The sequence below is a fragment of the Rhinolophus ferrumequinum genome, chromosome X (genome assembly GCF_004115265.2).
Source record: "Rhinolophus ferrumequinum isolate MPI-CBG mRhiFer1 chromosome X, mRhiFer1_v1.p, whole genome shotgun sequence".
NCBI lineage: Eukaryota > Metazoa > Chordata > Mammalia > Chiroptera > Rhinolophidae > Rhinolophus > Rhinolophus ferrumequinum.
The window spans coordinates 82,371,461-82,397,815 of NC_046284.1; the positions used below are offsets into that span (position 1 = coordinate 82,371,461).

General features: G+C 49.1%; 3 protein-coding genes across 5 annotated transcripts in view; 2 read left to right on the top strand and 1 right to left on the bottom strand.

Moving 5' to 3' along the window:
• The first annotated feature begins 1,738 nt into the window (after nt 1-1,738).
• Nucleotides 1,739-4,093, top strand: HSD17B10 (hydroxysteroid 17-beta dehydrogenase 10). Of its 2 annotated transcripts, none has more exons than XM_033104401.1 (6): nt 1,739-1,901; nt 2,260-2,424; nt 2,973-3,137; nt 3,241-3,369; nt 3,451-3,559; nt 3,758-4,093. In XM_033104401.1, the coding sequence occupies exons 1-6, from the start codon at nt 1,875-1,877 to the stop codon at nt 3,946-3,948; spliced, it is 786 nt and encodes a 261-aa protein (XP_032960292.1). In that variant the 5' UTR covers nt 1,739-1,874; the 3' UTR covers nt 3,949-4,093. The 2 variants fall into 2 exon arrangements, with proteins under 2 accessions (XP_032960292.1, XP_032960303.1); XM_033104412.1 differs by lacking the exon at nt 1,739-1,901 and adding an exon at nt 1,928-2,124 and having other exon boundaries at nt 3,758-4,089.
• A 110-nt stretch (nt 4,094-4,203) lies between these two features.
• RIBC1 (RIB43A domain with coiled-coils 1) lies at nt 4,204-18,263 on the bottom strand. Of its 2 annotated transcripts, none has more exons than XM_033104380.1 (8): nt 18,115-18,263; nt 17,677-17,791; nt 12,946-13,062; nt 11,214-11,295; nt 10,679-11,011; nt 5,421-5,539; nt 4,605-4,999; nt 4,204-4,487 (listed from the first exon to the last, which is right to left on the bottom strand). In XM_033104380.1, the coding sequence occupies exons 3-8, from the start codon at nt 13,060-13,062 to the stop codon at nt 4,406-4,408; spliced, it is 1,128 nt and encodes a 375-aa protein (XP_032960271.1). In that variant the 5' UTR covers nt 17,677-17,791; nt 18,115-18,263; the 3' UTR covers nt 4,204-4,405. The 2 variants fall into 2 exon arrangements, with proteins under 2 accessions (XP_032960271.1, XP_032960278.1); XM_033104387.1 differs by having other exon boundaries at nt 17,677-17,794.
• Nucleotides 18,264-18,448: 185 nt separating this feature from the next.
• The window catches only part of SMC1A (structural maintenance of chromosomes 1A), a 36,418-nt gene continuing 28,511 nt past the window's right edge, over nt 18,449-26,355 (top strand). The window contains exons 1-7 of the mRNA XM_033104426.1: nt 18,449-18,638; nt 22,662-22,850; nt 22,962-23,074; nt 24,037-24,240; nt 24,336-24,574; nt 25,253-25,511; nt 25,606-25,746. Coding sequence (XP_032960317.1) covers nt 18,530-18,638; nt 22,662-22,850; nt 22,962-23,074; nt 24,037-24,240; nt 24,336-24,574; nt 25,253-25,511; nt 25,606-25,746 — 1,254 coding nt within the window. The 5' untranslated portion in view covers nt 18,449-18,529. The remainder of the gene's footprint in view (nt 18,639-22,661; nt 22,851-22,961; nt 23,075-24,036; nt 24,241-24,335; nt 24,575-25,252; nt 25,512-25,605; nt 25,747-26,355) is intronic.

Genomic DNA, 26,355 nt, shown 5'->3' on the forward strand with positions numbered 1-26,355 from the left:
CAAAACAAATCTGGCCCCAAGGTTGGAAAAAAAGATTATGGACCTGTAAGTGCTTTGCAGAAAATTCAGATATACAATGTGTTGGTTTGCAAACTGGCTCCCATAAACAGAGGGCAAGGAAAGATGGAAGAAAGAGGCAGACCATTCCAGATTGGTAGGTGGCAGGTTTAATAAGCAAGAGAACTTACATATGAGACTTGTCTTGGGTGGCCACAAGACGAGCAGATATCTGCACTCACCCGTCAGAATTTTAAAAGTTTATATAGAGGCCTTAACTGGGTTCAGTCACATATACTGTCCGGATGGTCTCAACGACACCTTCCTCTCTCAAGGCTGTGCCCTTCCGTAGAAGAGCTCTGGCTGCAGGAATGGTGGACGGAGCATATATTCTAAGCAGAGGAGGGGGTGAGGAGGCATCGATTGCCTGGGTCCAGCTGGCAGATAAACTGGCAGTCACATTCTCTTGGTGACCTCCTCCAACACAATGGGATATTAACTATTAGGTGGTTACAGCTTAAGTGATCAGGGAGGGGAAGTGACATTTAAGCTTAGTTCTGAATAATAGATAGAGATAGATAGGTAGATAGATAGATAGATAGATAGATAGATAGATAGATAGATAGACAGATGTCATGCAAAGATCCGGGGAAGAGCATTCCAAGCAGAGGGAACAGCTAATGCAAAGATGAGCACAAAGAGGCCATTGTGGCTGGAGCATATTGGGCCCAGAGAGGAGTGCTATAAATTGCAGGAAGGACTTCATGTGGTCAGAAGGATTGTGAATCTGGTACTACATCCTTTGATGAACATGGGGTAGTGGCCATGTGTGTGGTAGTTGTCAACAGTCAGGAGGCCTAGAGGGCAGTCTTCCTGGGTGAGAAAGCACATGGGGAAATACTTCAGATGAAACAGAAAGAAAGCCGAATGGGGCTGAAAATGTAGAGTAAGATTTATGGCCTGAAGACCTTGGTTTGGGGAGAAGTATAGAAGGAAGTCAGATTAGGTGGGCTCAAGACTGTAATTGGGGTGCTGGTTGAAAAATGTTCAAGGATGACCAAAGACCTGAGTCTTACATGACAGTCTCTGGTTGAGGTCCAATCTGCAACGTGTGATTTGTGCTTTTGGGTTTAAAATACGTTAGACACAGAGGACAGTAGCAAAGCTTAAACTGATGAAAGAAGTTTTTGCTTCTCTGTTCATGCCTCTCTGGGCTTGTGCTTCTCAGCAGCTCTGTCTCCAAATGTCTAACTCCTAGCTTGTCTCAGTGGTTCTCCACAGCCGTATCTCTGTGATCTGATCTGGCATCTGTTCCTTTCACTCTCTCCCTCAACATATTTCTATCTATATGGCTCTCAGAATCTCCATCTTTGGATATCAATGTCTGTGTCCCAGAATCTGTTTCTCTGTCCTCTTCTGTCTGTGTCTGTGCTGTTAATTACCTCTTTTCCAACTGAACTGTGCCCTCCTGGATAGCATGAACCCTTTATTTTTCCTCTGGATATCTCCAGTGTCCCGCACAAAGCCTGGCATATAAGTGTCTCTCAGATACATTTATACTTGAATGAAGGCTTTTTCTGAGAAGTAAGCGACACTCTCTCACTGTCCTGTCTCTCCCCCCACCCCCGCGGAGCTGGCCTCCTGCCCCCGGGACAGCTAGAGAGTCGGGCGCAGGGTGTGGTGGTATACTGCTGCGGCTCTTGGGGGGTTCTTTCCGCAGCTGCAACAACTCTGAAAGCCGGAACCGCTGCCTCGCCCTCTCGGCACACGCCCAAGTCTGCGCGGCGCACCGCCCCCCTCGCCGCGCCCTCCCGCAGCTTTGCCTCGGCCAATCAGCGAGCACCGGCAACCCGCCCCCTTGGAGAGACCTGCGCAAGATGGCCGCGGTGTGTAGGAGCGTGAAGGTACACCGGTCCTCGCCCCTGCGACTTGTCCCGCTGCACCGGCTGCGACGGCGCAGCTGTGGAAGTAGGGGGAAGAGAGCGGTGCTGGGAGAGAGGGCCACGCGTATCTCGGCCTGGTAGTGCGGTGGTGGGGCTCGGGAGGTGAAGGTCAACTCTGCACCTCACGTGTGTGTGGGGTGACTGGACGCGCTGTCTGGGGATGAGAAACCTAGCGGTCCCATTGGTAAGGAGAGGAAGCACACCTGGGTAACACCTTAAGATTACCCAGGCTGCTGACAGGGAGCCTCCCTCGCAGCAGCCTGGAGAACAGGGAGATTAAAGCGTCTGCACAGCGTAGCCTTTGACCGTGCTTCCACAGGACCTGGTCGCCATAATAACCGGCGGAGCCTCGGGCTTAGGCCTGGCCACAGCAGAGCGACTGGTGAGGCAGGGGGCCAGCGCTGTGCTTCTGGACATGCCCAACTCGGATGGGGAGGCCCAGGCCAAGAAGTTAGGGAAGAGCTGCGTTTTCACCCCAGCTGATGTAAGTGGGGTCACCTCACCTCTTCCAGGGTGTGCATGCGGTCACCGACGCCGGCCTGGGAACCCGTGGGATCCCCTCCCATAGGTGCCTATTTTCCCTTGACAACAGTGGGGCTGGGGATTGGACACATCAGAATCTCCTGGAGGGGGTATGTATAGTTTGACAGTGCGCACGGTGCCCTGTAATTTTATATTTACAAAGTCGAAAAACTTTTCATGAAACAAAGTACAGACAGTAAAGCTTGATGAAATCATCTTAGCAGGCAGGGGTACAAAACTGGTCTACCTTCATATGACTAATTCTCAAAACAGTTCTCTGATCCACAGCAATTGAGAATCTCCATGGGTATGTGAATTTGTCAAAAGAAGGTATAGATCTGAAAAATGTTTTGAAACACTGCTCTGTAGTACCCAACGTTTTCACCTTTACCCCATCTCATTTTCTCTTGGCCTCTCCCTTGATTACATGACTCTGCCCTCCCCCCCATACGTTTAGTGGTGAGTGTGTGTGCTGGGAGATGAATGCCTTCTCTACTTTTCCCTTTGAAGGTGACCTCAGAGAAGGACGTGCAAGCAGCCCTGACTCTAGCAAAAGAAAAATTTGGCCGAGTGGATGTAGCAGTCAATTGTGCAGGCGTTGCAGTGGCCATCAAGACATACAACTCAAAGAAGAGCCAGGCTCATACGTTGGAGGACTTCCAGCGAGTTCTCAATGTAAGGCCTTAGAGTGTCTCCAGGAGTAGGTGCCCCCAAAGCTTTTTGGGGGAAAAGGCTGCCTCTGCCTCAGGTCCTAACCATGTCTCTACCGGTCCTCCAGGTGAATCTCATAGGCACCTTCAATGTGATCCGTCTTGTGGCTGGTGAGATGGGACAGAATGAACCAGACCAGGGAGGCCAACGTGGGGTCATCATCAACACTGCCAGCGTGGCTGCCTTTGAGGGCCAGGTGTGTGGGCAGGGGCAAGGCTCGTGTCTCCTCAGTGACTTGTTGGGGCTTTCCCATCTATGACCGCCACTCCTTCTCCAGGTTGGACAAGCTGCATACTCTGCTTCCAAGGGGGGCATAGTGGGCATGACACTGCCCATTGCTCGGGATCTGGCTCCCATGGGCATCCGGGTGATGACCATTGCTCCAGGTAGACATATCCCCTCCCTGCCACACCTGGGATTGGGTGGGATCCACGGGCAATTGAGAAGGGAAAGTATCCGCCCCCTGAGCAGCAGCAGCCTTCTAGCTCCAGGCTTAGGCAGCACCACAGGTAGGACTCAGGTGGGCGGGACCAGGCAAACAGGAAAGCAAGGGCGGGCCTCTGACTCTGGCTGTCTTGTTTAAGGCTTATTTGGCACCCCGCTGCTGAACACCCTCCCAGAGAAAGTGCGCAACTTCCTGGCCAGCCAGGTGCCCTTCCCCAGACGACTGGGCGACCCTGCTGAGTATGCTCATCTGGTACAGGCCATCATTGAGAACCCGTTCATCAATGGAGAGGTCATCCGGCTGGATGGGGCCATCCGCATGCAGCCTTGAAGGGAGAAGGCAGGGAAAACGCATACTCCTCCATCCTTCCTTCTGCTGGCATATTGTCCTCCGGCTTGGGAGGAAGCCCAGTAGCCATCCTGTAACTGCCTACTAGTCACCCGCTGTGCCTAATAAAGTCTCTATTTCTCACAGGGAGTGGGGTAGCGCGCTGTGTGCTGGGGCAACGGGCATTGGGAAGAAAGGTGAAGGGGCGGAGACTGACGGGCCTGGATGCTCAGATCCCAGGGGTGGCATGGGAAAGGCAGTAAGTACCTCACACCTTTTGTGTCCTATTACAACACATGGCCATGGTTTTAGTGGACATCTTTATTACGTAGGGTTGAAGGTAGGGGTGCTGGCTCAGCTCTCTCCCACTGGGGAATGGATTGGGGGAAGGGGTGCAGCATTTTCCTGACTCCTAGCCTCTGTGAGTTTGATGGAGAAGGAAGAGAGAACCATCCTGAGCTTAGCGGCTGCTGGTGTTGAACTGTAGGTGATATTCAAGTGTAGGTTGATTGGTGTAGATTACTGAATTCAGATAATTCTCCCTGTGAAAGAAGTGCAGCGGCCTTAGCTGATGGGCATTCCCTCTCTCCCTGGCCCTCAGCATCCCCTCCCTACCTCTCCCTTGGCATTCATCCCTGCTGCCACTCTGTGGAACTCACTGGGCTTTTTGCTCTTTAGCCAGCTGCTGGTTGAAGGAGCCCAGTCCCCTCTGGAATTCAGCACACAGCTGTCTTTCCTGCTCTTCTAGTTCCATGGCTGCCTGGGCCAGGCACGAGGTCTGGCTTTCCCATTCGGCATCCAGTGCTTGTTTGGCCTGGCGCTGTGCCTCCTGTTCATGACGTTGCATTTCCTGGGCTTTCATGATGGCAGCTCGCTGCTCTGGAGTCATGCCTTTCCAGCAATAGGCCAGGACCCGGCGGGGACTCGCAGAGTGTTGCGCAACCTGGGGGTTCTCAGTCAGTAGGTCACTAATGATCTGGTGATGGATCTCCATGAAGTTGGCCTCCTGTTGGTGCTCATGCTCAAGGCGCTTCTGCTCAGCCAGCTCAGCTGCCTGGTGGGGTCCCCGAATATAAGGCCAACCTCAGGGAACTCTCAGTCACAGGAGGAGGACATGTGGTCCTACTCTTCTCCACTCAGGGAGCGAAGGAACAGAGATATTGAGTGGCCCTTGAATGACCTAAGGTGGAGTGGGGGGAATGGGCAGGGAACCCCCCTGCCCTCTGGAAGTCTTAGACTGAGAGGCTGGGGAAGGGAGGGCAGGGTTCTGTTCTCATGTCATCCTGACTCCAGCGGTAGGGAATGGCATCTTCTGCCCTAAGAGGGCAGAAGGTGAAGGGGGAGGTCCTCAGGTAGAGGAGATGGCTGGTGTTGATTCAAGAAGGGTTGTGAGGGGAAAGATGTGGCTGAGGTTCCCCAGGACTTTGTTCAGGGGGTCGGGGAGAGCCCGGAGCACTGGATGGCTCTGGCCATACCTTGGCTCTGTTGACGTTGGCCCTGGCAGACGACATGGCTAAGCGACAGGACTCCTCCAGCTTGGCCACCTGGATGGCCCGTGCGTCCATGGCCAGGCGCAGCTGGTCACTGAGCTTATCTACACAGAGAAATAGGGACAGAGCACCATACTGACCTGCTCTATTCCTTGTTCGCTCATTCAGCCATTTCGTTCAACAAGCGTTGGGGATATGTGTGTATGTGTGTTTGGGAACGGGGGTGATGTCCTAATTGTAGGGATAGGGAAGGAGCTCTGTGGGACTAGGGACAGCCACAGTGGCAGTAACAAAGATTCCTCAAGTGCTTAACTGAAAGATGCTTCCAATAGATCTGGGGCCCAGTGCAGCTCTGTTGCTTCTGAGCTATGACCTTGGTTTCCCCAATGACCTTGGGGAAATCATTTCATTTCTCACGGCCTCACAGGGCCGTGTGTTGGGTTCTGAGGACACCACAGAATTAGATCATGTCCTCAGAGAACTCCCTATCTAGTGAGGAGAACGGATCAAACATAGATCATACCACAGTGTGGTAAGGTCAATGAGATGTGTACCGGGCATTCATTATGAGAGCTTTGGGTGGTGGGTGAGAGGAAGGCTTCCAGGAGGAGGTGATCCTTGATGTACATGTTGTATATAGGCAGAAGGAGCAAAGGGTATACCAGGTGCAACATGACCAAAGCTGTTGACACTTTTAATCCAGCTATACTGATTTTGCGGTTTCTAGACCATGCCAGATACTCCTGCTTCAGGGAGTTTCAAGAGATGTTATTCTTGGCTTATCTCACTTGCTTCCGTCAGGTCTTTGCTCAGTTGTTATCATTTTAGTGAGCCTTTCCCTCTCCTCCCTAAAATTGCAACCTGCCTGCCTCCAACATTTATCCCCCCTTCCCTGATTTTTCTCCCTAGCATTTGTCACCATCTAATATACTCCACATTTTAAATTGTTTTGTCTATTGCCTGTCTCTCTTTTCACTAAAAGGTAACCTTTGGGAGGGCATGGTTTTTGTCTCTTTGATTCACTACCATGCAATAGCACCTAGATCAGAGCCTGTCACATAGTAGGTGCTCAGTGAATTCATTTGAGCGCCTACTATGGAGCATAAAATGCAAGTGGCTAGAGAGCTTTGCAGGGGTCAGACTGAGGGCCAGAAACTTCACCTGAGTGTGGTGGGGAACATGGGAGGATTTTAAGCAAGGGGTGACACAGTTAAGACTTGCATTTTAGAAAGCTCCTGGTGGGGGACAGTGGAGATAGGGGAGACATCTTGGAGGCTATTGCAGCAGGCCAGTTGGGAGGGCTCAAACTAGGCCAGTGATGGGAAGGATGGAGGGGAAATATACAGGACGTTACATCAGCAGTACTTGATGGATTGAAGGGAGTCAGTGAGAAAGAAGACTCAGGGATGCTTCCCCAGATCCTGGCTTAGATAACCGGATGCATGGTGTGGCTACCGCTGGAAGTAGAAGATACGGAATGAACAGCAGGTCAGGGGGCACCCGTGAATTCTGTTTAGGAAGCTGGGTTGGAGGTGGTCAGCTGGCATCTAGATATCTGATTCTGCAGGTAGAGAGTCCTCAGCACAGAGGTGGTGACATGGTAGCTGAAAGCGGAATGAGGGCTGAGGGCACTTGAAGTAAGTATGCAATGTAGGGAGAGCAGTGCGCGAGGGACAAAGTCTCAAGCAGGAAGGAGCAGAAGGAAGAGCTGCTCACAATGGGCAGACGCAAAAAGAAGGTCAGGGACTTACAAGCAGAATGTGCTGTTACAGAAGCCAGGAAAAGAGGTTCAGCAAGGAAGATGTAACCAGAGTCAAGTCAGAGGTCTAGTCAAGGAGAAAAAGAAACAGTCTCTGGGACCTGATAACCAAGGGCCCTGGTGATTTTAGTAAGAGTAGTGACAGTGAAGGTGTGTAGGGAGAAATGAGACCTCAGGGGCTTGAGGTGTGATCGAAAAGTTAGGAAGAAAAGACAGCAAGTGGAAGCAGACTTTTCGAAAAGGTATGGCTGTGAAGGAAAACAGCTAGCTGACAGCATCTAGAGGAATCACAGGGTGGAGAGAGGCTTTTGTTTCTTTAAGGTGGGTTGGACATAAGCATGTTTGCAGCTTGCACAGAAGGGGAAGTCTTGAGAACACAGGGGAAGGGATCCTGGGGGGCAGGGCATGGAGAAGAGGGTCCAGAGCACAGGCAGAAGGCTTGGCTTTGAAGAGGCATAGGGACGCGGCCTTCAAGACTGCAAGGCTGGGGTGGGGGGAAGAGAGAATAGGAGGGTGCTGCTTCGTTTCACTCTTCACAGCAACCTGGAGAGGAAAGGATCAGCCCCATTTTTCAGATGGGAACACTGAGAGGTTAGAGGTGAAGTAAAATGCCCAAGATTACACAGCTGGCAAGTAGCAGGTTGGGATTTGAATCCAGGTTTCTGGAGGAATCAGCCCATGTTCCTTTCATCACACTACACGGACCTGTCACTCTCACTCCACGTAGTGCTGTCCCCATGCCTCGCTCTGCCTTCTCATACGCCTGCCTCCTGCCCTGGGTGCCACTGCAAGTGCTTTGACAAAAATCACCAACTACTCCTCATTTCCAAATCCAACACACAGGGCTCTCTGTTCCTGTCCGGAGTGCTCCAGGTCACTTGGCATTATTGATGACTCCCCCTCTGAAAGTCCTCTCTTGGCCTGAGTCCCCACTTTCTCATGGGGACTGAGAAGGAAAGTAAGGGGCAATGGTCAAGAGCACAGGCTCTGCAGCCAGCCTGCCTGAGTTCACTTCCGGCTTCCGTCACCCACTAGTTACATGAATTTGGGCAAGTTACTTAATATCCCTGTTCTTCAGTTTCCTCTGCTGAAAGTAGGGATAATCCTTGTACTTGCCTCATAGGGTTGTGGTGATAATTAAATGAGTTACATACATGGTAGAAAGCTTAGCACAGTATGCGGTACACAGTACGTGCTCAATAAAGGTTTGCTGCTATTATTATTATTATTGTTGTTGTTATTGTTGTTGTTTTATGCATCTTTTTCCTACCTCCCTGGGATCCCTTCTCAGTCTTTATTATGGGCTCTTTTTCCTGCACTCATTCATTCACTCAAGATACACTCATTGAGCATCTACTGTGTACCACGCCCTGTGTAAGTCACCGGGGTTGTAGTGGTTAACAAGGCAGCTTTGGTCTTTGTCTTCACAGATTGTACCATTTGCTCACCCTTTTCCCAGGCTCTCGGCTTAGCATTCTGCTCATTCGCACACACGCCCCCACCATGGCCCCCAGATCTCTCCCTGTAGCCCGGACTGGCCCTGGAACTTCAGGATCATATAGCTACACAGCTGCCTGTGGCCACCTCCTCTTGGCTGCACTAGTCTTCCACCTGACCTCCTTGCCTCTAGTCTTCCCCCTGTAATCCAACCTCAACAGTGGCTGCCAGAGTTATTTGTCTCAAACAAGTCATGTGACTCCAATACTCAAAACCCTCCAGTGGCTCCTGCCTCACTTAGTAAAAGCTGAAGTCCTCGCCATGGCCCATAAGGCCTACTTGATCTGGCCCCTCTCACCTCTCTGATCTCACTCCCTACCACTCTTCCCCTCACTCACTCTACTGCAGCTACTCCGGCCTCATTGCTATTCCTCAGACATTGCAGGCACCCTCCCTCCTGCCTCAGGGCTTTTGCACTAGCTATTTCCTCTACCTGGGCAGCCCTGGCCTCAGATATTTGTGCTGCTCACTCCCTCATCTTCAGATCTGTATTTAAATGTGTCAGTGAGATTTTCTTGATTTAAAATTGCAACTGTGTGCCCTCCTCCAAAAGTCCCCATAGCCCCTTTTGTGCTTTATTTTTCTCCCTAGCCATTATCTTAATCACCTTATATATTTCACTGTTTTATCCTGTTTATTATCCGTCTGTCCCCATTAGAGTGTGAACTCCATGACAGCAAGGATTTTTTTGTTCTGTTCACTGTGTCGGGCACAAAGTAGGTAGCTTAATATGGCTGAATATTGAAATGGTCTTGTCACTCTGCTTAAAACTGGTAAGTGGTTACCCACTGCCTACACTGTAAAGTTGCAGTTCCTTAGTTTGGTGGAAAATGGTCTTCCTCCAAGCTCTCAACCCTGGGCTGCACTGACAGGAGACAGATTGTTTGGGTATCCTAAACCCCCAGACCATTCACAGCCCTGGTACCTTTCCTCTTGCTGCCCCCTCTGCTTACAATGGCCTTTTCTTGTTCCCTCTCCCCATCCTGGCAAAATGTACCCAACTTTTCAAAACTGGTTCCTGACAGCTGACCTGTGTCACCCTCCTACGCGGCTTCCCTTTCTTCCTAAGAAGTGACCGCTCCATGTCCCCTCCACGTCCTGTATGCACTTCTACCACAGTACCTGTCAGAGGAACTAACAATGTTACAGCATAAACATTTGCTGATGAATGACTTCTGCATGTATCTTTCCCTCTTATTCTAAGTTGATTTTCTGGAAGGTGTACTTCTATGGGCTTCTGGAGGGCAGGGTACCCGTCTTGTTTACTTTGGTCTTCAACTGTTCATTCAACAATGATTTACTGAGCTCCTCACTGTGGCAGGCACTATACTAGGCAACTGGGACACGGGTGGAAATGAGAGATGTGGCTCCTCTTTAGTGAGCTGACATTTTTGGGGAGAAGACAGACATTCCATGAAGACTTGCAGAGTTAGTTACATCTATGATAAGTGGTACAACAGCACAGCGTTCGATAATAGGGGTGGTTTGAAAGGTGAGCAGTGCGAGTAGGTAAGAGACGGTCCTTGTCCTCGAAGGGCTTACTCTAATGGAAGAGGAGGATGTGGCCCCAGATGATGTCCCAGGAATAGTAGCTACCGGTTATTGAGCACTAACGCTGTGCTTCACCTACAGAATCTCATTTCATTCTCATACAAGCTCTATGTGGCATGGATTATCATCCCCATTTGAAAGATGAGGAAACTGAAGCACAGAGAGGAAAATTCATTTGTCCAAACCAGCTAGTAAGCAGCAGGGCTATTAGGTCTGTCGTTGCTGTACTGCCTCCAGGTAATGTGGAATGCTGGGCTGACAGGGGACCAACGGCTAAACTGTCAGTTACTGAAGGACGTCAGGGAGGGAGGTTGGGGTCCGCTCAGTCTTTCAGCAGCAGCCCTATGAGTAATTGTACCTCCCCCCACACTTGTGGTCTCCTGCATGCTGTACCCGACTCAGGGTGACTCCCTGTCTGGGGGGCCCTGTGGCTTACCTGCATACTGTTCATCAAGCCTGGCTTGCTGGCGCTCTTGCATCTGCTTGTCCAGGCTGTACCTGAACTGCTCCTGCTGCATTCTCAGGCACGTGGCCCTGTCCCGATCCTCGCCAGCGAAGCACTGCATGCTGGCTGGCCCGTAATCACCGGCATGGGCTGGAAACTCCTTCCAGTGTTGGTCTTGATCCGAAAGGTTAAATTCATGCCTATTTTTGAGCTGCTGCTTCTGCTCGCGAAACTCCTGGACTTTTTTGGCCAGGCGACGTGTCCGTTCTGCCTCTTCTTTCTGTAGCATCTGGGCTACCATATCATACTGCACCTGGCTGGTACCTGGTGGTGGGCAGGGACATGGAGAAGGCCCCCCAGGAGGGACAGAGCCCACTCAGCACGTCCTCTGCTCCCGAGGCCCATCTGGTTTGCCCCGCCACACACGGGGCCTCAGGCCCCGCTGTGAGGCAGAACTGCCCCTCCCTCAGCCCACTCAGGCCCTCACGTCACCCTCCGGGGCTGGCCTCTGGCCTTGGGCTTTTACCATAAGCTGCCTCCTTGCTCCGCTCTGTTGCCTTCCAGAGCTTCTGCTCTTCCACCTGGCTATTCAGGGCTGCCACATCCACCTGATCGCAAAGAAATGAGCTAAATTGGGGAGGAAGGGTAACCCAGCAGCAGGCCTTGACTGCTCTAAAACAATCTGCTCAGAATTTACCTGCTTCAAAATGCTCCTGTAGATCCCCAATACGTACTGGACAACATTCTACCATCTCAGTGTGGTTTGTAAGCCCCTCAGTGGTCTAGCCTCTGCCTCGTTCTCCAGCCTCATTGTGGGGACGGAGCCAGAAGTGCAGTTTCCAGGCTCTCGGCCTCACGTGGAAAGATGCTGGCTCAGGTAATAAATGGCCATCAACTGTGATTGGATGGCCATTGGCTGTGGCCAGTGAGCCATTGGCCACTAGTATAACTGTCATGGCTGCGCTGGCAGAGAATGGGGGCTAGCAAGAAGACGGTGGCTGAGGTAGCAAGCGCAGATTGCAGAGACGTGGATGCCGCCAGCGAGAATATAGTGATATGACTCCCCTACCTATGGCTCCGTGGCTGTTCCTTTTTGGCCCCACCATGTCCTGCGTTCTTAATGTGGGGAGCGGGACCAGAGAGCCTGTGTGACTCCCTGCACGACACTCATCTCAATACCCTCCTCCCCGTCCCACCCCCAGGAGCTCTGTGCTTCCAGTTCCCCCAACATCTTGGGCTGTTTCGAATCGACAGCCTTTGCTCCAGCTGCTCCCTCCAAAGGAATACTCTTTCCTTCCCTCTTTACCCAAACTCCTTTCATCCCTGGAGACCAGCTCAGGCTTCATTTTCCTGACCCCTCTGGCAGGTGCCAGTCTCACAGGATCTCGGACCCACTGTCCACATTATATTGAAAAGTTGGCCTCTATCAATGATGATCTCTACCAGACTGTGTGCCCATTAAGGGCCGAGGCTGGGCTGCAGCTTTGTCTCCCTACTGGGCAGCCCAGTGCTTGGCACAGACAAGGCCCTAGGAAATGCTTGCCAGCTGGATCTCCATCCGTCAGCCAACTACTCGCTTGTGTCAGGTACTCTGCTCTGGTTTCGAGCCACCACGTGTTAACACTCACCTCAACACTTCCGTTAGCCGCATTTTACCAAGGAGGAGCTTGGAGCTCAGAGAAGACAGGGGATGTAGCCAAAGCCACAGATCTAGTAAATGGCAGACCTGGCCCTTGAGCACAGGTATGGGGAATTTTCCAGAATACCATGCTGCATCCTCCCTCCATGCATCCACCCAGCAATCTATGTTTCTTAAACTATCAATATTTTCTTTGACTATAATTCATTTAAAATGGTTCAAAATAGTGCAAAAGGGTATATCATTTAGTGAAGAGTCCGCGTTCCTCCCTTCTCTGTTCCGCAGCCCAGTTCAGTTTCTTATGTAGCCTTCCAGAAGAGTTGAGGCGTATGCAATACCTTTACACTTCTTTTGGCTCCATGTTCCTTGTCTCTCGAGAACCAAGCCACTTGGCTAAAGAGTCAGCTGTCATCGGCTCCTCTTCTCCTGAAGCCCCAGCCTCCTTCCCAGGCCCTTCCCATGACTGGGGAGGAGGGGTGCCTTTTCCCCCTCTCCTTCTTTTCCAGCCCTAGGGCCTGCTCGAATCAGGGAGGTGCTGTACCAGGCACTGCTACGTTCCTTTCCAGGTGCGAGAGTAAGGGGGCTCCTGCTGCCAAGAAAGTCCCCGCTGCCCACTCACCCCTAAGACTCGAGTCCGCACATTGAAGATTTGGTTCTGTCTCTCCTTTTCTCGATTTCGTCTAGCTTCAATGGCTGCCACCTCCTTCGGATCTGGTGGCAGGTATAGCCTAAACATCTGGAACGAGGAGGTGGGATGGCCCATCAGCGCTACCCCCCGCCCCCAGTCCTTTGTCCTCACAGTATCTCACCAGTTATTGAGTCCCACTCATTTCACTTCCTGATATATTTCCTATTTGTGTCCTCCAGCTCTGCTGTCACCACTGTAATTCAGGCCTCACGGTCTGGTGCCAGGACAACATTCCGAGACGCCTCAGTGCCTCCTCCCTTGTTCCAGTGTTACCCTCCTTATTTCTTCCTCTGCACTGATGACCAGAGTAATCCTTCTAAAAACAAATCTGACCATGGTGCCCCTCAGCTTAAAACACTTAAATGGCTCCCCAGTGTTTCCAAGATAAAGCCTACCTCCTCTGCTAGATTTATAAGGGTCTCCATGATCTGATCCCTGCTTACCTTACAAGTCTCACACAACACTCTCCCCTTCACATTATGCTTCACTTTTCCCCATTTCAGTAACTGGTGCCACCATTCTCCCTTTATTTGTATTACTTATTCTCTTGTCAAATGAAAGGCTAGAGGGCTTAAATTTGCCTATGTTCCTTCATATTGTGGGAAGCCTATTTTTCGCGTGTGAGCCAGCCAAAGCCACAGCCAAAAACACTTTTGCAAACATAAATCTGATCATATTTCTCACCGGCTTAAAACCCTCTCTACTGGCTTCCCACGCCCTTAGAATCAGATCCAAACTCCTGACTGTGGGCTTTCAAGATCTGGTCCCTGCACACGTCTGGAATTGATCTCATGTGGCCGGCTTCCTCGCTGACAGTGCTCCAGGCACACTGACCTCCATCACGTCCTCCAATGAAACAACTGTTCCCACCTCCGCCTTTATACACTGCCATTCTTTTGTTTGCAACACCATTCCTCAACTCTTCTTCTAGCTAGTTGCAATCTTTTTTGAAAAACCATTTTGTAACTATGAAATATTAGAATATACAAGGTGTGATCAAACAATATGGTGAATGTTTAAATTAAAAATTTATTACAGTGAAAGACACGTTGCCATTAATCCCCCTCAAAATACTCCTCCTCGCTTCGAACACACTTATCCCCTCGTTCTTGCCACTTTCTGAAGCAGTTCTGGAAGTCTCCTTTCATGTCTTTACTTCATCCTCCATCATGACAATGCTCCATGTCACACATCACTTCTGGTATATGGCAATTTCTGTCAAAAACATTACAGTGTGTCCTCTTCCACCTTACTCACCGTATCTGGCACTGTGCGACTTCTGGCTCTTCCCCAAAGTCAAAATGACCATGAAAGGAAAACGTTTTGAATCGATTCAGGACATTGAGGCAGTCACGACAGCTCAACTAAAGACACTCAATGAAAGAGGACTTCCAGAACTGCTTCAGAAAGTGGCAAGAATGATGGGATAAGTGTGTTCGAAGCGAGGGGGAGTATTTTGAGGGGGATTAAGGGCAATGTGTCTTTTACTGTAACACATTTTTTCAAATTTAAACATTCACTATATTGTTTGATCATACCTCGTATTTGTGGAGTTCTTACTGTCAGACACTCCTTGAAGCACTGGGAGACACCAAGCAGCATAAGTGATAAAAATCTGAGTCTTTGTGGATGTTACTTTCTAGTGGGGGCAGATATACAATAAAGAGTACATTAAATAGTTTGTAAGATGATAAATGCTATGGGAAAAATATAGAACAGGATAAGGGGAACTGGAAGTGCCAAGGAAATGGGGGTGCAATTTTAAATATTGAAGTCAGTGGAGGCATAACTGAGAAGGTAATATTTAAGCGAATATTTAAAGAAGGTGAGGGAGTCACCTATGCAGATATCTAGGAGGAGAGTACTCCAAGCAAAGGGAACAGAAAGTGCTAAGGCCTGATGGTGGACATGAGGGGCACACATTCAGCATGTGGCAAGCGTGTGAGTGGAGGAGAGGTAGGTAGGAAATGACATTAGAGAGATGACAGAGGGGACAGAGAATGTAGGACTTTGCAGACCACTGTAAGGGCTGTGGCTTTTACTCTGAGAGAAATGGGCGGCCATTGGAGGGTTTTGAGCAGCGGGAAGGACGTGTTCTGCCTTTGATTTCTGAAGGATCACTCTAGCTGCTGTGTGAAGAATAGACTGGAGGTACGGGAGGCAGGGCTAGACGCAGGGAGACCAGACAGGAGGCTGTCACAGTTGTCCAGACAGGAGATGATAGAGACACACCAGGTTGGTAACAGCAGAGGTGGTGAGAAGTGGTTAGATTCTGAAGGCAGAGCCGACAGGACTTCCTGATGGGTTGCATGTATGGTGTGAGAGCAGTATCAAGAATAACTTCAAGGATTTGGGCCTCAGCAATCCGAGGGATGCACTTATTATCAACTGAACAGTCTGTGTGGGCAGATGGGATGTATGGGATGGGGGGAGGGTCAGGAGATCAGTTTTGGACTGCTGAGTTTGAGAGTCTAATAGATGTCCATCAATCACATACAAACGGTATGATACATTTTATTATTGTTCAAAAAGATTTGCTGCTCCTGTCTACAGGAACATTCTACGTCCTTATCTCATTGCCCTCGAGGTTAGCCATGACGTTTGCTTTGCCCTGTCCAGTGTGAGAATTGACACGTGCCATTCCTAAGCAGAACTACGGGCTGTTAGGTGAGAGCCACTTTTTGTCTTTACTCTCTGCTATGAGACTGGTGATGTCCCAGGTAAGGGCTGCTCCTTCAGCTTAGGTCCTGGGATGATGACACAGCAGAGATGCAGCCAGCCCACAATGGACAAGGGGGAGCGAGCAATACATTTTTGTTTTTATAAGCTGCAGAGATTTGGGGGTTGTTTATCACCTTCGCATCATTTAACCAATCCTGACTGATACAAAGGAATTTAAAGCTCTAAGGCTATAAGAGATCTCTAAGGGAGCGCATGTAAATGGGTAACAGTGTCCCAGGGGGAGATGACGAGAGGAGGACCTAGCACTGGAGGCTCAGGAGAACTGGCCAGGGAGGTGGGAGAATAACCAGGAGAGTCAGAGAAGCCAAGTGAAGAAAGTGCTTTTGGGAGGAGACAGTGAGCAACTGATGACAGGTTAAGAGGAGGACTGAGAAGTGATTTACTAACATGAGGATTGCTGATGACCTTGACCAGAACATTCTTGGGGGGGGGTTATGGGGCCAAAAGCCTGACTGAAGTGGGTTCAACAGAGACTAGGACTCTGTGGCACAAACTCAGTGTATTTTTTTGTAATTGCAAGAGAAAAAGAGAGAGGAGGAACCTGTAGATTAAAAGAGACATATATACAGGTGGGAAGGTTTCTCTAGCCTACACCTAGGAGTGTAAGTGCTGGATCATAACACTTAAAGCGTATTTAACTTTACAAGATAATGTTAACTTGTTTTCCAAGGACACTGTACCAGTTTACACCTTGACGATAGTGTATAAAAACTTGTTACTTCACATCTTCACCAACACTTCGTATTGCAGACTTTTTGATTTTTGCCAATGTGTGGGTGTAAAATTATAATAACCAATTTTAATTGGAATTTTCCATATCACTAATGAGGTTGCATATCTTTTCATGTGTGTTTTGGCCATTTTTGTTTACTCTTCTGTGAAGTGCCCATTCATATCTTTTGTTCTTTTTTTAAAAAATCAGGTTGTTTTTCTTATTAATCTTAGGAGTTCCTTATGCATTCTACACACTAACCATTTCTTAGTTTATATGTGGCAAACGTTTCCAATTTGTGTCTGGTCTTTTCACTTTATTATTATTTGATAATAGTTTTTATTATTTAAGAATCCCTTGAGGTCATATAGTCTCCTGTATATTCTTCTAAAATTCTAAAGTTTACCTTTCTCATTTAAGTTTTTAATCCATTTGGAATTGCATTTTGTGTATGGTATGAGAGGCAGTGATTCAATTTGATTCTTCCCCCCAAGCTCCAGCTCATCTTTTAAAATGAAACAATAGTTCACGTCAGATTGCTGTCCTTTGGCCATTTTACTCCTCAGCTTGACCATGACTGTTCCTCCCAGTTGAACTTCATTTATGGCTCTTCTCTACTAGAGTCTATCAACCAAACTTGCTCACTTTCCTGGACTTGTCCTACAACTTTAAGACTCTTTTCAGCCTCTGGACATCATTTAAACAATAGTTACAGGAATGGCTATGGCAACCACCAGACCCTTTCCATGTCTAAGTCTAAGCACCAACTCCAGCCTACTCATTCCATTTGTCACCACAATATAAGGTCACTGAAGGGGAAGACTCAGCAGACATTTTAAACTTCTTGGACTGCTAAGGCCATGGCCATGGTAATGAGCAGGTATAAGGTGATACGGCGATGAGGCGACGAAGGGGAGGGATAAAAAAGATTGGGAACAGAGAGAGGAAAGGGACAGAGAGAGCAGAGTGAGGGGGCAGAGAAGGAAAGAAGGAGAGCAACAGGGCGGTTGGTGGGTGTGGAGGACAGAGGGCAGAGAGAGAAGAGGAAGGGGAAAGCAAGGGATGGGGCAGAGGGGGATGGAGAGGAGGGAATGGCATGGAGGTGAGGCACGAAGAGAGAGATAGATAAAGGGGGGAGAAGAGAAGAAGGATAAAGGTGGAGAACACTGGGTTAGGGACCTTGACTCCTAAGGGTTCACACAAAATACCTTTCTTATCAAGGCGTCCCAATTTTGAAGCTCCTAGGTGGGGTCTAGGTTCAAATAGCCAACAAGTGGCTCAGGTCCAAGTCTGTTCTTGGGCTACAGCGTCAGTCTCTGAACTCTGCTTGGAAGAAAAGGAGGGAGGCAGGGGACAGGGGTAGCACCTCTGGCCACGGCTTTCCCCAGCCCTATCCCTGTGGCTCGAGTACCCTCGTAGCTCTTAACACCCCATCCCCCTTCACACTCCATCCCACCTCTAACTCCACCCCACTCCGCCTCCAACCCCGAGCCATAGTAGGATCTGAGCCCATCTAACACCGAATCCTCCCGCTGGCCCCTCCTTCCTGTACAGCCTCCGGCTCCCCGCTCCCCGGGGTCCTTCCAGTACCCCACTCTATTCTTGTCTGAGCCTTCTGGCCCGCCAGGCTAAAGCCGAACTCCCACCTTCCTCTCGCCCTGCAGGGCATAACCCTGTAGTGACTTCAGACTTGTGTTAGCAAGAGTGAACTCTGTCTGCTTTTTCAGATCCTGAAAGCTGTTCAGTCTCCCGCACCGCTGCCTCTGCAATTCTCTCAGTAGTGGCGGCGCTCTGCGTTGCCAAGCAACAAGAAAGGGAGGCGGGGCCAAACGCTCGTCGTAGGCTCGCTCCTTGGCAACGGATCAACAAACCTGCGCGTCAGCCCGAAGGCCCCGCCCCTAGCTCCCGCCCACGGGAAGCTGGGAATCCCGTTCGACCTGCACTTATTCTCGCGACGTTTGGGGTCCGCCCGGCCTGCATTGCGGTGTTTCCCGCGCAGGCTACCTCGGTTCCTCGGCGCACGGCGCGGCCATTCGTACCGCCGCCGGCGCCGTAGCCGTCATGGGCTTCCTGAAATTGATTGAGATCGAGAACTTTAAGTCGTACAAGGGTCGACAGATTATCGGACCATTTCAGAGGTTCACCGCCATCATTGGACCCAATGGCTCTGGTAAGATAAACCCGGCTGCGGCCATGGGCACGTCCCGGACCCCCTATCCAGCAGCAGAGTAGTACAGCCCAGCCCGTGCCACTTGAAATGTCGGGAACCCTAACAGGTTCCTTGCCGCTCCTCAGGGGGTTCGGCCCAAACCTGCTTTCCCGGTTCAGGAGCTCTGACTTGAACCTTTTCCCCAGGTGTCAGTTGGCCGCTCTTCGCGCGGCCCCCGCTCCGGCCCCAGTGGTACGCCCCGGATTCTATATTCCCCCGCCCTCTGCCCCCTCCCGCCAAAAGTGGCGGTCCCGAGCCCGCTGCCAGCTAGCTGGATTCCCCGCCTTGTAAGAACCCTCCGGAAGATGTGGGACTGCTGGTAGCCCTCCCGTGACCTCCGGTCTCAAACGGTACACTTACCCGTCCCGCTTCGCATTGGTACGCTCCAATTCCTCCTCCTCTTTTTTTTTTTTAAACTCTTTTTCGGAGGCGGCACTTTTGAATTTGAGACCCAGCGCTCGCGTCTCGACCCTCCACCCCGTCCCCATTTTAGAGGTGGGGATGCCTCGAACTCGCCCCTTTGCTACCACTGAAACCGTTAAAACTCGGAACTTATTCGCTCACCAAATTTGTTGAATGCTTACTGTTTTATAAGGAATTTATTCAAGGTGCTGTGGAAATAGCGGAAAATAGAATAAGCCTTGCTCCCAGGGAATTTACATTCCAGATGGGAAAGACAATAATAAAGGAGAAAATAGAATAATTTTCGGTTGTGATAACTGCTGTGCAGGAAATAACACAGGTTGATGTGATAGAGTGACGTGGATGGTGTCTTTGGAAAGAGTGGTCCGTAGTTAACAGTACTGTGTTATATATTTGAGAGTTGCTAAGAGAGTAGATTTTAAAAGTTTTCATCACAAGGAAAAAATGTTAACTATGTGAGGTGATGGATGTTAACTAATTGCGGTGATCATTTTGCAATTTATATAAATGTGGAATCATAATGGTATACACCTGAAACTAATATGTCATGTCAGTTCTGTTTCAGTGAAACTGGGAAAAAAAGAAAGGGTGGTTAGATAAGGCCTCTGTTACATATCTGAACTTCCCATCTCTAAACGATACACCATGGATTCCTCCCATCTACCCCCACGAGTGTTTGTTTGGAATCCTGCTGTGCTTCACCCCAGAGTTGTTCTAGCTAAATCATTTCCTAGCCTGAGGGGAGCTGCCCTTGCTGAAGTAGCTCTAACTGACAGCCTTGCCTGGAGTCTTGCCCCGGTTTGGCTCGGTTGAGCAGGGTTTCTCAACCCCGGCCTTACTGACATTTCCAGCGAGATAATTCTTTGTTAAGGGGTCGGTCCTGTGTATTGTAGGATGTTTAGCGGCATCCTCGGCTACTACCCACTACTGACAGTACTACCCCTACCCCCCAGGTGTTACAACCAAAAATGTCTCCAGACATTTTACCAAATGTCCCCTGAAGGGGGCGGGAAATCATCCCCTCCCAACCTTGTTTGAGAACCACTGGCCTGGAGGGCTAATACTTGGGGTCCCACTCCAGTTTCTTAGTATTTTGGTGTGGGGGAAAGAGCCAGGATGCACCTCTTGGCATTAGTCCCCTCATTGTATAGCCCCCTCAGCTGCTCCAAAAGGCTCTTGGTCTGACTGTCCTCCTCGCCCCCCCACGCCCCCCATTCTTCAGTGCCCACCTCCACAAGGCATTCCTTGATTCCTCTCAGGCACACAGTAGACACTTGATACACTTGAACATTTGGTTTCTCCTGTCTCGTATTCATGGCATGTTTTTGTATCTTCATCACTGGTCTGTGCTATGAATGCCCCAAAGAAGACATTCCTTAAAACTGTATCACTGTTCATTCAGCTCATAATACATGTTATTAAAAATGTTTACAATATTGAGTGATTGTGAGTAGGGAGGCCTTGGGTTGTGAGATATTCTTACTGTTCCTGGAGAGCATGGGACAAGCCCAAAGGTTGGAAATGGGTGCCTAAAAGGCTGACTCCGGGTCTGCATGATGTGCTAGTCCTGCTGTGATGAGGGAGACAGCTGAGTCTAGAACTGTTGTTAGGATAGGGCTACTGTTTTTTTGAGCACCTACTGTATGTCAAGTACTTTATTTATTGGGACCTTTTACATTTAAATTCTCACAATAACCCTAGAAGGGAGATCCCGTTATCCTTGTTTTATACTTGAGGAGACTGAGGCACAGAGTTGTGATGACTTGCATACTGGTTCTCAGAGCCAGAATCGGAACCCATGTCTGTTACACTTGCAAGCTTTTGCTCTTGCCACTCTAACAGACAACTATGTGCCAAGCATCGTTTTAGATGCTTCACCTATGAGTCATGCTTTTTCACATTTTTCAGGTGAGGGAATAGAAGGTTAGCTAAGGAGTAGTGAAACTAAGGTTATACAACCTGGTCTATTGGACTAGACCCCGAGCTCTTAATCTGTCTTGTGCTGCCTCCATGGAAGGACCTGGGCTACCGTTTTTATAGCTGAGTAGATCGGTGTTGGAAATCAGATCCAAAGTTCACTGTCATATAACATAGTTGGGGAGAATCTTGAGATAGAATTTATAGAGATTAAACTATTCCCCACCTCCAGTCCCAGTCCAGATTTTTTAAAATGTTTTTTTCCTGAGTCTAAAACGAAGAAAGTAAAAACTGTCACTCTTAATGTTAACAATTTTATGTATTTGAATAGCTAATCAATGCATATGGTATAAAATTCAAAAAAATACCAAAGGCTATAATACAGTTAAAAGAAGACTCCATTTCTTCCCTGGTTTGTTACCTACTATTACACTGTTTACATTTTCTTGTATTTTTTCCTATGCATTTCCCTCTCCCAAGTTTTTATTAGGAAAATTTTCAAGCATACATGTGTGTTTTGCTTAATCATTTGCAAGTAAATTGCAGACTTAATGACATTTCACCCCTAAGGGATTCAGCGTTCATCTCCTAAAGTCATTTCTCCTGTGTCACCAATATACCATTATCACACCTAAGAAAATTAATTTTCTCATGTCATCAATCATCCAGCTTATATTCAGCCTTCCCTAATTGCTCCCCAAAATGTCTTTTTGGGTTTTTTTGTTTGTTTGTTTTTTGTTTTTTTGGAATCGGAATCCAATCAGAGTTCGTATACTGCCTTTGCTTACATCCCAGTAACCTCTTATGTTCTGGAGTGATTCTCCCAACCTTTCTTTTTAGACACTGACTTTTTGAAAAGCCCGGACCAGTTGTCTGGTAGAACATCCCGCATTCTGTGTTTGTCTTAAGATTGCCTCATGGTGTCATTTACCTTGTTTCTCTGACTGCTATATTTCCTGTCAGCTTGAAGGGAGGTCTAAAGGCTTGTTTAAGTTCACGTTAGATTTTGGCAAGATAACTATAGATGATGCTGTGTCCTTCGTGTTGTATCACAATAGGAATATGCCTTTTTTTAAAAAAATTGTGGTAAATGCACATAACATAAAAGTGACCATCTTCACCACTTTTAAGTGTGCAGTTCGGTAGTGTTAAGTATATTCACATTGCGGTGCAACCGAGCTCCTGAATTTTTCATCTTGTAAAACTGAAACTCTATACCTATTAACTCCCCATTTCCCCCTTCCTCAGCCCCCCCTTTTTTTCCTAAAAAAAAAACAAACCTTGGTTGAGATCAAACTATATTGGGTTTTGTATCTTGCTTGTTTATCCTATTGTGGGCATTTTCCCATTTCATTAAAGGTTGTAGAACAATCCATTCTGTGAATATACTATTTCCTTAGAAGGGGCTCTAGTTTTTTGGCTGCTGTAAGTAGTCACTGCAAAGGGACTGTTTTTCGAAGCCTTTGACTCAGGGCTTTGGTTGGCCCCCGTCTTTATGAGGGCAGAGCAATGTTTTCTTTTCCCGTGAGTCTGAGCACTGAGTCCTGAGGGAACATTCCTGTTCCTCTCCATGTCTCCTTTATTGCTTTTCTCCTCTCCTTCTTCTTGACTTCTCCTCTTCTGTTTTGTCCCCTTCTCCCGCAGGTAAGTCAAATCTCATGGATGCCATCAGCTTTGTGTTGGGTGAAAAAACCAGCAACCTGCGCGTAAAGACCCTGAGGGATCTGATCCATGGAGCTCCTGTGGGCAAGCCAGCTGCCAACCGGGCCTTTGTCAGCATGGTCTACTCTGAGGAGGGTGCTGAGGACCGCACCTTTGCCCGTGTCATTGTTGGTGGGTGAGGCTGGCCGGAAGGCTCTCCTTGTGTCCTGGGAGGTGGCTGGACCAGTTGGCGGGGGTGGGAGGGAGACTTGATCGTTGAGTGACTCGTGCATTGTCTCGCAGGCGGTTCCTCGGAGTACAAGATCAACAATAAAGTGGTGCAGCTGCATGAGTACAGCGAGGAATTGGAGAAGCTGGGCATTCTCATCAAAGCTCGTAACTTCCTTGTCTTCCAGGTAGGAGTTTGTGGTCATGATCGGCTCTCTGCTTTTTGCCCGCCTTTGGGCCTGCTCCATCTCTGGCTTCACCTCTCCTCTGAACTAATGTCGCAGCTTCCTCACTGGGCTTCCTGACTCCAGTCTGGCCCCTTCCAGTTCATCCCCTAGACCAGGTTCATCTTATGAGGGCAGAAATCTGTTTCTTTCCCTTCTCACCTTAAAATATTTCAGTGATGTCTTGTTGCCTTACAGTGGTGGTTTTTAAATTGTAGTCTCCAGATCAGCGTCAACTGGGGACATGCTAGAAATGCACAGTATCAGCCCCCATCCCAGACCTACAGACTTAGAGACTATGGGGTGGAGCCCAGCAATTTGTGTTTTACCAGGCTCTCCGGGTTCTGATGATGCGTACTAATGTTTGAAAACCATTGCCTTAGCATGAAATCCTGTCATCCGGGAAACACCATCCTTTGGTTCTTGCCCACCTCCCTCGCCTCCTCTGCCAATCCTCCCCTCCTCCAGCCCTGCACTCTGGCCTAATTAAACCATTTCCAGCTCCCTAAATTGACCTGCCTTCTTTGGCCTGCAGGCCTTTGCACATTAACGTTTTTTCCATGTTATTCCATGAATAACCTCGTCTCTTACTTTCTTGGTTAGTTCTTCCCCATCTTCCAAATTCCTTTAGGAAGCCTTCCCATGTGGACACCCCTACCCGTCTCCTACCCCCAAGCTTCATTTAGCCTTTTCTTTGTTACTTCTGTCACTGCACATAACACACAGTGTCGGCTTTGCTTCTGTCTCTTCTCCCTGTGCACCTCAAAAGGCCGGGAATGTGTCCTCAAAGCCCAATGTGAAATATGGCACCCGGTGTGTATGTGTGGGGGAGTCAGTGAAATTTTTCTGAATGATCAAGTAGGAGTAGATAGGAGGAACTGGCCTGGCGAGGGTCTAAGTAGGGAGAGTGTTTTGATCTTTACTAGGGTGCTGTGGAATCTATTGCCATGAAGAATCCCAAAGAGAGGACAGCTTTATTTGAAGAGATCAGTCGCTCTGGGGAGCTGGCTCAGGAGTATGACAAGCGAAAGAAGGAAATGGTGAAAGCTGAAGAGGACACACAGTTTAATTACCATCGTAAGAAAAACATTGCAGCTGAGCGCAAGGAGGCCAAACAGGAGAAAGAAGAGGTAGGTGGCCAGGCTCCCTCTGAGCCCTGATGGGCCAGGATGGGGAGCCAGTGCCTTATTGATGTACTCCTGCCCCCATGCCCCTGTTTGTACAGGCTGACCGGTACCAGCGCCTGAAGGATGAGGTGGTGCGCGCTCAGGTACAGCTCCAGCTCTTCAAGCTTTACCATAACGAAGTGGAAATCGAGAAGCTCAATAAGGAACTGGCTTCTAAGAACAAGGAGATCGAGAAAGACAAGAAGCGTATGGACAAGGTAGAGGATGAGCTGAAGGAGAAGAAGAAGGAGCTGGGCAAAATGATGCGGGAACAACAGCAGATTGAGAAGGAGATCAAGTAAGAGGCAGGCCTGGGCCTGCAACTTGTGGGAAACCAAGAGGCTGTCCTGTTTCCTAGGGCTTCTCTGAACCTGAAGTCCTGCGCACATACTAGTTTCTCTGTTTTCCCCTTGACTTGCTTTGGGCAGAACCAGGCACATTTCTTGATTTGCATTTTAGACGAATAGAGTATTTAAGTACTCAGGCTCTGGATAGATAGGTACTCAGAAGAGAGAGAACTTAGAACTTGACAGAGGCGTGGTCTTGCCAAACTAGAGGTAACGAGAGGCCCAGGCACTGGACTGGCGGGGAGTGCCTTCCTAGAAGAGGAAAACTGGCGCTGGGAGTTTACGGGACAGAAATTTGGAAAGGTTAGAGCAGATGCGGGTCAGCTAAGTGAACACGGGGTGTTCATGGGAGTTGTTCACTGAGGTGCCTGGCCTGGCTGGTTGAGGTGGGGGTGGTCGCTTTTCCTTATGGAGTGGCTGGAATGCCAGGCTGAAGATTCCAGGGGGTAGTCACACTGCCCCTTTTTGAGGATCTGTGGGGCATCAGGCCCTTGTTCTTTTAGGCAGTTCTCCGAGGCTGGCTAGGCGTAGGGGTGGGGTTCAGGCCCCCTTTGCTTTGGGTAAAAAGCCGGGGAACCCTCCCTTCTCTGACAGCGTTAACTGGTTTTCTCCCTCTCCTCTTGCTAAAGGGAAAAGGACTCAGAGCTGAATCAGAAGCGGCCTCAGTACATCAAAGCCAAGGAGAATACCTCCCACAAAATCAAGAAGCTGGAAGCAGCCAAGAAGTCCCTACAGAATGCTCAGAAGCATTACAAGAAGCGTAAAGGTGACATGGATGAGCTGGAAAAGGAAATGCTGTCGGTGGAGAAAGCCCGGCAAGAGTTCGAGGAACGGATGGAAGAGGAGAGTCAGAGTCAGGGCAGAGACTTGACCCTGGAGGAGAATCAGGTAAGGTCTGGGGGCTTGGAGGTGGGTGGGGAGATCGCTGGGCTGACATGGACTGACTGGTCATCTGTGTCCTCCTTCCCTGTCCCTAACACAGGTCAAGAAGTACCACCGCTTGAAAGAAGAAGCCAGCAAGAGAGCAGCTACCCTGGCCCAGGAGCTGGAGAAATTCAATCGAGACCAGAAAGCTGACCAGGACCGACTGGATCTGGAAGAGCGGAAGAAAGTAGAGACAGAGGTTGGCATGCATCATAGGATATGGGGTGATGGTCCAGAGGAAAGGCAATGATGGTTGCCTTAACAGTAACGCCAATAGCTAACATCCAGCGAGCACTTACTGTGGGCTAGTCACTGTACTGTACATGTATTCACCCCCTGAATTCATCTGTTTTCCAGTGAGGGAACTACCACAGAGGTGAAGTAATTTGCCTAAGGTCACTTCATTATTAAGTGGCAGAACCAGGATATGAACCTCGGCAATATAGATCTAAAGCCCGCACTCTTATCAAGTATACCGTTTTCCTAATAATAATAGTAAAATAATAACAATAATAGAAAGTTGTTATAGTACCCCAAGAACCTACAGTGTTCAGGTGTTCTGCTAAGCGCTTCTTCGGCAGTAGGCATTAATATTAATAGCTGCCTTATATTAAGCACTTAATGTGTATTTCTGAAGGGGAGGTTACCTGCGTTTTACAGATGAGAAAACGGATGCAGAAAGGCCCTGAAAGCTTTACTTGGCTTTGGTGTGAGCCTCCCTGAGTGGTGAGGAAGATAGGCCAGACTGGGTAGGACGCTTTGAGAGGGTCTCGTCGGGCTCGGGGAGGCCCCGTCAGTTAGCAGAGCC

Excerpts from the sequence above, each read along its gene's own strand:
- HSD17B10 (XM_033104401.1), top strand. The coding sequence starts at position 1,875 with ATGGCCGCGGTGTGTAGGAGCGTGAAG. Across the intron at positions 1,902-2,259 it reads CGGTGTGTAGGAGCGTGAAG|GACCTGGTCGCCATAATAAC; the intron begins GTACACCGGTCC and ends GTGCTTCCACAG. Across the intron at positions 3,138-3,240 it reads ACTTCCAGCGAGTTCTCAAT|GTGAATCTCATAGGCACCTT; the intron begins GTAAGGCCTTAG and ends CCGGTCCTCCAG.
- RIBC1 (XM_033104380.1), bottom strand. The coding sequence starts at position 13,062 with ATGTTTAGGCTATACCTGCCACCAGATCCGAAGGAGGTGGCAGCCATT. Across the intron at positions 5,000-5,420 it reads CCAACGTCAACAGAGCCAAG|GCAGCTGAGCTGGCTGAGCA; the intron begins GTATGGCCAGAG and ends GGACCCCACCAG. Across the intron at positions 4,488-4,604 it reads GCTAAAGAGCAAAAAGCCCA|GGAGAATTATCTGAATTCAG; the intron begins GTGAGTTCCACA and ends CTTCTTTCACAG.